Genomic DNA, 9,833 nt, shown 5'->3' with positions numbered 1-9,833 from the left:
AAACGAGATTGGTCAAACAAGACCTACCCGCAACAAACCCGTGCTGGCTATCCCTTAGGATGTTAGTCTGGGCCAGTCCCTCAAGGATGGCCTCCTTAATACACATTTCTAAGATCTTCCCCAGGACAGAAGTCAGGCTAATGGGCCCGTAGTTAGCCGGATCCACTCTCCTCCCTTTCTTGAAGATCGGCACCACATTGGCCTTCTTCCAGTCTTCGGGCACTACACCAGAGCGCCAGGAGTTTTCAGAGATCCGCGCCAGGGGCTGGGCTATGACGCTCGCCAGCTCCTTGAGTACCCTGGGGTGCAGATTGTCAGGGCCTGCTGACTTGAAGGTATCCAGCTTCTCAAGATGTTCCTTCACGAGGTCAGCATTGATGGAGGGTAGGGGATCCCCAGCACCCGGATCTCCCTGTCCCATAGCAGGCATGGGCGTCCCATGGGACTGATGAAAGACTGATGCAAAGTACCTATTTAATAGGCTGGCTTTTTCCTGGGCGTCAGTTGTCAGTTGCCCCATCTGGTTTAGCAGGGGTCCAACATTGCCCTTGCTTTTCCTCCGGCTCCCCACATATCTGAAAAAGGACTTTTTGTTGTCCTTGCTGCTTGAAGCTAGTTGGAGTTCAGTTGCAGCCTTGGCTTTCCTGGTTTGCTCCCTGCAGGACCGGACCAACGCAGAATAATCCTCCTTGGAGGTGAATCCCGTCCTCCATCCTTTGTAGGCTTTCTTTTTTAGCCGCAGGAGTTCCGCTAGGTCCCTGGAGAGCCAGGAGGGCTGCTGTGCCTTCTTGCTGCCTTTCCTCCGTTGGAATAGATTTAGCTTGTGCATTGAGGATCGCTTCCTTGAGAAGCAACCACTCTTCTTGAACTCCCATCTCCCTGGCGTCATGGTCCCTAAGGGCCTGACCGACAAGCCTCTTGAGCTTGTCAAAGTCAGCTTTTCTGAAGTCAAGGACTTCTGTGTTGCTGACTGACTTGCCAGCTTTACGGCGGATGGTGAAGGTGATCAGCTCGTGGTCACTGTCACGCAGCTTCCCATCGATCACTAGGTCGCCGATTAGGTCGTCCCCCGTAGCCAGTACCAGGTCGAGCAGCGCTTTGCCTCTCGTTGGCCCATAGACTTCTTGAATCAGGTAGAGGTCATCCACGCACGAGAGAAAGCTTTGCGACCGCTTGGATTTTGCTGAGTGATCTTCCCACGAGATGTCCGGGTAATTGAAGTCACCCATGACAACCAAGGTCCTGGAGCAAGCGGCCTCAGTCAGTTCCCGGGCGAACTCCTGGTCAAGCTCAGGACTTTGGGTGGGAGGTCTGTAGTAGACTCCCACCGTTGTGTCCCCTGTGCCGTATTCCCCACGAATTTTTACCCAGAGGGTCTCTAGCTGTCCATGCTAGTCGCCAACATCAGCTTGCAGGGACATGTAGCTTTCCTTCACATAGAGAGCTACACCCCCACCGCTTCTGTCAACACGATCCCTCCTGTACAGGGCAGCAGAAGGAGAATAGCAGGAGCACCAGCAGGGAAGGTTCTCCTTGACCCCTACAGGGGGAAAAGGGGCTGGAAGCTGCTTCTCCCAGCGGGGGAGAACACAGTAGAACACGGTGCGGGACAGACACTGCTGGCAGCAGCAGGAGGAGCCAGGAGCCGGAGATAGTTCCCGATGAGCCGGACTAAAGGGCAGAGGGGAGCAGAAAGATCCCGACACCAGGGGCCACAGCCGAGGAGCCAGAGAGACCAGCGTACCTCAAGACACCAGACCAGGTGGGACAGTTGAGGGCTCCGTAAGTCCTGGGGAGGTGCACCAGGCAGGAGACGGGTGGCACAAGCAGCATGAGGGGCTGCAAAGTACGGGCCCCAGGGGTATACAGCCGACCCAACGGGACGTCGGGACAGGTGTCCGTCTGCCCATATAGGGCAGAATAGGGACCTTGGTGCCTGAGGGCCGGTATTGGTGATTAGGCCAGAAGAGTTGGGGGTCGAGGGGCAGAGGGCCTCTCTAAGTGCCTCAGTATTTTTTTTTTTTATTTGCATTTTACGTTTCCCGCTGGTGGAGGGGTTGAGGTGCTGGGCTTGTGGAGCCTGATTGTTGTTTAAACCTAAAGGGGGTTGTCAGCCGCATAAAAAAACTAAACGGCTGTGAAGCACAGGTAGTATATTGGGGGTTGGGCCCTGTAGGCTGATTGGACCTTCACAGCGAATGCACTTGGGGGGCTCAACAGTCAGGGACCTGGCCAGAAGGACATCTGTGACCTGTCAAGGCAGGGTGTAAGGGTGAGGTAGAGGCGAGGTAGAGCCTCGCAGAAGACCGCCAGACAGACATCCCATCATCAAGAGACTCCCAGTGGTCGGACCTGCCACTGAAATAAGATCCGAAGTTGTGGCAGGAGAGATTGGGGGAAGACTATGCCAGAGGGAAACACCTACTCGACGAAACATCTGGGATGGACAGGCGAACACCACCAAACATCTGGGCCAGAGTGGCACGTGACCGGATGTTCGAGGCTAGACAGGTACATAAGGTTGACCTGTGGAGCAGACAAGAATCTGGGAGAGACAATGATAGCCATGTCCTTTCCCTACCGTCCCACTCCCATGGCACACAGCCCCCTCTGCCAGCAGCAGGCGGTAGGTGCTTGGGGCACTCATTGCCTGCACAGGTGCTGACGCCCAGCACCGCATGGCTCTGCCCAGCACTGCACATGGTAGCAAGAAGCACAAACAAGATGGCACACCTCTATTGCGCAGAGACGCACATGCAGTTCCCGGGACTCCCTCACCACTGGGGGAAGCCCCGCATAATAGCCCCACTCAGCTGCCTCAGCTGCTCCCTGACTCCTGGAGGTCCTGGGACTCCACCACAAGTGGAGGAGAGCCCCACCCTATGCTTCCTGGTGGAGTCCCAGGACCTACACAGCAGAGGGTGGTGAAGGCAGCTGCTCCATCATGTGGAGCTTCATCTAGGGGTACGTGAGTGCCAGGAGCTGGATGTGCACCACGGGGAGCCCCATGCAGTAGAGGCAGACCGACCTGGCTGCGCTCCTTGCCTCTATGTGCAACACTGGCCAGAGCCGCATGTGGCAGCATCTACGCAGACCACAAGCTCCCCAAGCACACACCACCTGCTGGCGGCAGGGCCTGTGAACCATGGAAGGAAGAGGGGGGTCCCCACACACCCCCATCTTCCCTCACACCCAACAAAAACCATACACTCACACGCTACCCCTACATACACACACCTCTGCAGCATACCCTATTGCCCCCGCACACACACAGCTACATCCCTCACAAACCCCCTCTACCCTACCATACACGCACAACCCCCAACCACACCCCACACCCAAAATACAAGAGTAGGACTTTACTCATAGATTCATAAATGTAGGGTCGGAAGGGATCTTGTATATCTTCTAGTCCAAACCCCTGCCCTGGGCAGGAGAGCAAACTGGGCTCAAATGACCCCAACTAGGTAAACGTCAAGCCTCCTCTTAAAGACCCCACCAGGGTAGGAGCCAGCACCACTTCCCTTGGAAGCTGGTTCCAGCTCCTAGCCGCCCTGACTGTGAAGTAGTGCCTTCTAATGTCTAGTCTAAACCTCCTCAAAGGTTTAGTAGGTTTGTTTATTTTTTGAGTCATTATGCAGTCACCTCTATATACAGTACGCAAACACAAATCATGACAAAAATATTTTTTGTAATAAAATTAAAATGTTATCGTAGGAGTTTGACTTTTAGCGTATGATTTGGTTTTTTTCTGGTTGCAAGATGGCACCCCCCCCCCCAAAAGGATTACTTTAGAGGGGAGGGGGGAGAAGGGCAGGCAGGACTTCCAGTGGCAAGGGTCAGGGGCGGGACTTCTGGTTCTAAGGTGACAACCAGTGGGCAGGAACCTGTTAAGGGGCAGGGCTACCATGCAGCCCTCAAGAGCTCACCAAAACTCATGAAGTGGCCCTCCAGCCAAAAGAATTGCCCACTCCTGTTTTAGAGCCATTCTATTACTGATTTTGCTTAGTACTGTACCATATTAGACTTTGGAATTTTGCTTTACAATTTACATGCTTATTTTCTACCCAAATTAGGGGACTTCAGTAATACATTACAAGAGGAAGGGCATTACTTGTAACCATACTAGTGTAAGTACTTTATGAAAACAACAGGGTTTCAAGGGTTTTAGATATGATTTCAAACACAGCTTGTCAACTCATAATTCACTATATGCTAATAGGAAGGCCATTGTTTCCCTTATAGCTTACTGATTTAAATCAGACCAGAGTTTTCTGGAATTTAAGTCTGGAATTAACTTATTTCTGTGTGTGAAAACTGGAGCCGTTTCATAGACTTGCCCAAGTATGCAAATCAGGTAGGTCATCTTAACTTCTAAACTAACTGGTAAGGGCTTCGGGGGGGAGGGTATTTATTTTTGTTTGGTTTGGTTTTGTAGTATTAGAACTTATTTTCCAGCCCTAAAACTAGGAGATTGTAACCAGCCAGCCTTTCCCTCCAGCAACAAGCCTTGCATGCCAACAAAGCTTTTCCCTCTATCCATGAAGTACGATTTTAAGATAGTTGAACACATCTAATGTTAGCAACCTGAACACAATAAACCCTCAATTCCCACAACAAAAGAACACCTTACTACATCCTGAAGTGTAACCCATACTACTTTCATATTTTAACACAAATATTTCCATTCTTACACTAAAAATGTTGGTGTACTTCAAATCACACTGCAGCAAATATTACCAGCTGCTGAAACCCTAAATGTAATAATAGATTTAACACGTTAGTCAATAAAAATCACAGTAATTTGCAGTGTATTAAACTTGATTTTTCAGCAGGACAGAGCAAACCAGAAGTATTTGTCCTTGATGAATGCCCAAGGAGTACCTTGTTTATTTTATCTATGAGGAGTAGTTCTAGATAATGGCTTTAAAAAAGGCTCAGATCAAGAAAAACAGACTGATAAGGGAGTATATTTAAATGTAAGGCAAATAGATTTTATATCCTGGCAGGCTGTATTGACAATTTAGGATGGGTGCTCTTAATTTACACAAAATAAAAACTAGTAAAGTGTTATGAAAGTGAAGTCATTAGAACAGGAAAAAAGGAATCATGATCCTTGCATAAGAATTTAAAACAGGAAAATATACTTAGCTGTATGGCATATCATCACTTTAAACTAAAATTAATATTAAAAGAATAATTAGTCAGGGATTGCCCTTTAATATAAAACCAAAGACATGAGTGTTGCCTGATTTCAAATACAGAAGGTGAAAGAGGCTTTTTTGTGACCTACTGAAGAAAAATCAAAACAGCTTTGATCTTGGCCCTTCCAAACCTGTTTATAATACCAGTTGCAAAATATTTAAGGCTACCCACTTCGCTGAAAATCTGAAAAAAAAACAAAAAAAACCAGTTTTGATTTCTACAATAAGTGTTCTTGAATTTTGGATTCAAACCTTTGCAAAAGGCAGCTCAGGTTAATAGGGAACAAATGCAACAAAGCTCCTTCCACATTATTATAAATCGGAGTCCTTACCTTCAACTATAACCATTATGCTCGTTACACACCAAGTAGTGTTTGATGCACAAATGTGTTAGGGTGTTCTCCCTCCTCCTCAAACCTGATGCTGATGGAAGCATGAAAAAATAATGCTTAATATTTCCTAACAGTCTGGTGCTATATGTGTAGTAGATCACCCCGTATTTGTGTGGCTTGCAGCTGAAGATGTTAGAGTACTGAAAAAAAATAAGTCTAATGACACCTGTTTTCTGGAATGGTCTCAGAATCAGTTTCCAAAGCATCTATTTTTTTTATTCGGGGGGGGGGGGGGGGGGTGTTGTTTGTTTCAGAGCATGAACTCCTTGGTAAAATCTACAAAGTTAAAGTGTGTGTATATACATATATAAAATCATACCACAGACTCCTCATCCTTGAGAAAAATCAGATGTACAACATACCTTTATGGCATAATTCTTTATTGTGCCATAATTATTTATTCCCCACCTTCATTTTTTATGGTGGAGTCTGAAAGCTTTATGAAATGCATATTTAGTCTTCAAGAAAAAAAAATCCAGACCATACTGAGCCATACATTTTTCCAAGTGCTCTCTCCTTCTGATATCAGCGTGAAATGTTGCTGTATTATAGGAACCTTATTCCAGCTCCAAACTGGACACCATCACATATCCTGAAAGAAAAATGTTTAAAAAAAAAAAAAAAAAAAAGCAGAATTAGTGATATACATGTCATTAAGTTCTTCTTTGAGCAATTCCCTTCCCCTACAGATTTTTACTGCATTCAGCTTTTGGAAAACTACAATTCAAATATATTTAAGAAAGAACACCTGAGAAAGGATCCTTTAAATAAACAATTTCCATGCCAATTTTCCATGGATAACTGCCTGCCAGTAATTAAAAATTATGGACCATATTCATCATTCGTTCCCATCACCTGCAACTCATATGAAGTAATGAAATTTAACATCATAAAAGCTTCAAAGATCACATGATGTTCAAAATCATCAACTACACCTTCGGTAAGGAAAAGTAATTTCAATATCCAAAATGATATCCACAGTATTTCACAGTCAGGTTCAGGACTCTGAAGTTTTTTTTTCCATTTTAGGCTGCTTGATGCAGGATATTAGAACTGGCTGCAAAAATGCAATTATAACAACTCCTTATCTAATTCCTTATCATAATCACATTCCTCATTATCTGTACCTAGCAATCAGAAGCTTACACTTTTTAGCTGTGAAATCCCAGCTGAAAAGACTGATATCTGTCCAATTTTGTTAAAACTCCGTGAGGTGTTTCAGCATGTGCACCTTCATTGTAAAGCAATAAATCCTGCCACACATTTGCTCATGTACTTTCAACAGATAAATTAAAAATTCATTGAACTTTGAAACCTGAAATAGAGCTCTAACTGGGGAAATACTTCCGAAACCAACATGGAAGAACTTGGCTGGAAAAAAAACCGCATCAGAGCTGAGAAAGTCTCCAGAGAATAACTAGTCAAAGAACAAACAAAAAATAACTTTCTAAGTCAGACAACTGAATAAGGTTCTAGGTAATCTAAAAAGTTCTAAAATTAGATAATATTCGAAAAATCAGTTGCAATGGTAAGTAAACACTGGAACAGATTAGTAAAAGAGGCTATGGAACCTCCATCACTGGAAGTTTTTAAGAGCAGGTTAGACAAACACTTGACTAGGATGGTTTAGACATGGATAACTCTGCTTTGAACAAGGATGACCCTCCTGAGCTCCCTTCCAGCTCTATAATTCTGTGAAAAACAAACCTGTCGCCACTTTGCACTCCCATGGGGAAACAGTAGTTAAGTTCTAATCTAGCAATGTTTCCAAGTCTGAGCACTATTCCAGCACCGTACGACCATCGGATACACTCAGCCAGCTTCCTGAGGTGAGCTTTGGGGCCTTCACCTGAGAAGTGAAAGAAACATTAGAATAGGAATCAAAATAGCTTTTCACTTTCTGGACAATGTAACTGAATTTTAGGAGCATCTAGTGTCTAACTACTGTAAATAAAGTAAATAAAGTACCCAGAACTGGGGAATAATTAGCAACTCAGGCAAGAACTAATCTGCTTGTGAGAATCAGGAACTTGGTCAACATTTCCTCTCCAACTTCTGTGGTTCTTATACCAGCAGTTAGAGCTAGAATTCAGCAAGTCTCCAGTAATAGATTCATCTACTGTTCAGTTGGGCATGCAGTGTACCTTCACTGTATGAGTGAAGGTATTTCTTCCCTCAAGATATCAGATATCAAGTATCACTAATATTAGCTGCACCCCACGAACCCTAGTAAATCATTGAATGGACTCTGGAAGAAAAGGAAGCTGAAAGAATGGGAAGAAAAGCAGCATACTAGTTACTAGGGTTGTGCAAAACAGCACCATTTCGTTTCAACTTCCGTTTCAAAGGGACAATGTTTCGTTTTGACCTTTCATTTTGTTTTGAAACGAAACAGAACAGTTCTTCCTTGAAACAGTTTTGCTGTTCCATTTCACCCATAGGCTATCATGGGGAATCACAAAACTGCCTATAACTTTGTCATTTCTTGCCTGATTTCAATGAAAACAGCAGGGAGGGAGGGTAGCCCCTGCTGAGGCCACAAAGCCTGTCAAGTTTCAAGGAGACAGGTGCAGGGGTTTCTGGGAAACTGCACCTCAAGCAGCTGACAAGCAAGACTTATGATACATGTGACTGTGTGCCTTTGTTAAGGTGCACCCTCATTGGTGCTGGGGCCTCCACACGACATGGTCGTGTGCCCCAGTGAGGCTGGCTCCTCCTCCCCTACAGTCTCAGCCTGATCCACTACTTCAAACAACAACAGATAAGTACCACAGTAGCACTAGCATCTCAGGCAGTCAAACTGTCACAGAGCCTTTCTTTCCTTTCCTGCAGGAGCTTCTTCTCCAGCAGCTGCCAGAGAACTCTCCCTGCCAGCCTGAGCCCTGGAGCTTGGATGTGCCCAGGGCCCTGTGTCCCTCCAGTCAGCTGACCAGGCTGACTGACAGGTCATAGAATCACAGAAGTAGGGTGGGAAGGGACCTTATAGATCATCAAGTCTGAACCCCTGCCTGGGCAGTAGAAAAACTGGGCTCAAATGACTCCAGCCAGGTAGACATCAAGCCTCTTCTTAAAGACCCCCAAGGTAGGAGCCAGCAACACTTCCCTTGGAAGTTGGTTCCAGATCCTAGCCGCCCTAACTGTAAAGTACTTCTTACGGATATCTAATCTAAACCTACTCTCCAACAACTTGTGATGGTTATTCCTTGTTATGCCGGGGTGCTAGGGGAAACAAGGTCTCTCCCAAACCCTTCTGGTCCCTAGTGAGTTTATAGATGGTCACCAGGTCCCCCCTCAGCCTTCTCTTGTGAAGGCTGAACAGATTCAGGTCCCACAGTCTCTCACTGTAGGGTCTGCCCTGTTCTCACCGGATCATGCAGGTGGCCCTCCTCTGGACCCTCTCAATGTTGTCCACATCCCTCCTGAAGTGGGGCGCACAGAACTGGACACAGTACTCCAGCTGTGGCCTGACCAGTGCCACGTAGAAGGGGAGGATCACCTCCCTGGCCCTACCTGAGATGCACCTATGGATGCATGACAAGGTCCAGTTACCCGTGTCAACTGTGACCTCGCATTGTCAGCCCAATAATGACTCCAAGATCCCTTTCTGCCTCCGTGCTCTCAAGAAGGGAGTTTCACATCTTATAAGTGTGCTTGCTGCTGGTTACTACTGCCCAAGTGCAGCACCCTGCACTTGTCAGTATTGAAACGCATCCTGTTTTTGTTAGCCCACCCCTGTAACCTATCCAGGTCTTGCTGCAGTCTTTCCCTCCCTACTAGCATGCTCACCTCACCCCAAATTGTGGTATCATCAGCAAATTTAAAACAGCCTGCTTTTCACCTCGTCATCCAAATCACTGATAAAGAAATTGAACAGCACAGGCCCAAGGACTGAGCCCTGGGGGACTCTGCTGCCCACTTCCCCCTATGTCGAATATGACCCATCCACCATCCCCCTCGGGAATACGACCCTTCAGCCGATCTGCAATCCATGTAACTGTGTAGGCATCAATGCCACAGTCGCCTAGTTTGTTTTTTTAAATGAGGATGGGGTGGGAGACGGCGTCAAAGGTCCTAGAGGTGCAGATTATAGCCGTGTTGGTCGAAGGACACGGCACTGGCAGACAAGGTTCTTTGGATCAATCTGGTACCTTTTAGTAGACCAACTGAATAGTTAGAGAAATATATCTTAGCAAGGTTTCGAGTTGAAAAAGTCTGTCAGGCTAAATTTAAGAACTAC

The 9,833-nt window shown here is 46.3% G+C and overlaps 1 protein-coding gene across 1 annotated transcript in view; it reads right to left on the bottom strand.

The window, feature by feature from the left end:
• Positions 1-5,959: 5,959 nt before the first annotated feature.
• SAMM50 (SAMM50 sorting and assembly machinery component) overlaps positions 5,960-9,833 on the bottom strand; it is a 30,525-nt gene continuing 26,651 nt past the window's right edge. The window contains exons 14-15 of the mRNA XM_090043769.1: positions 7,304-7,445; positions 5,960-6,188 (exon numbers count right to left, since the gene is read on the bottom strand). Of these exons, the coding sequence (XP_089899895.1) occupies positions 6,143-6,188; positions 7,304-7,445 (188 nt within the window). The 3' untranslated portion in view covers positions 5,960-6,142. The remainder of the gene's footprint in view (positions 6,189-7,303; positions 7,446-9,833) is intronic.

The sequence above is a fragment of the Crocodylus siamensis genome, chromosome 4, assembly GCF_052110815.1.
Source record: "Crocodylus siamensis isolate JL-2025a chromosome 4, ASM5211081v1, whole genome shotgun sequence".
NCBI lineage: Eukaryota > Metazoa > Chordata > Crocodylia > Crocodylidae > Crocodylus > Crocodylus siamensis.
This window is presented reverse-complemented; position numbering and strand designations above follow the sequence as displayed.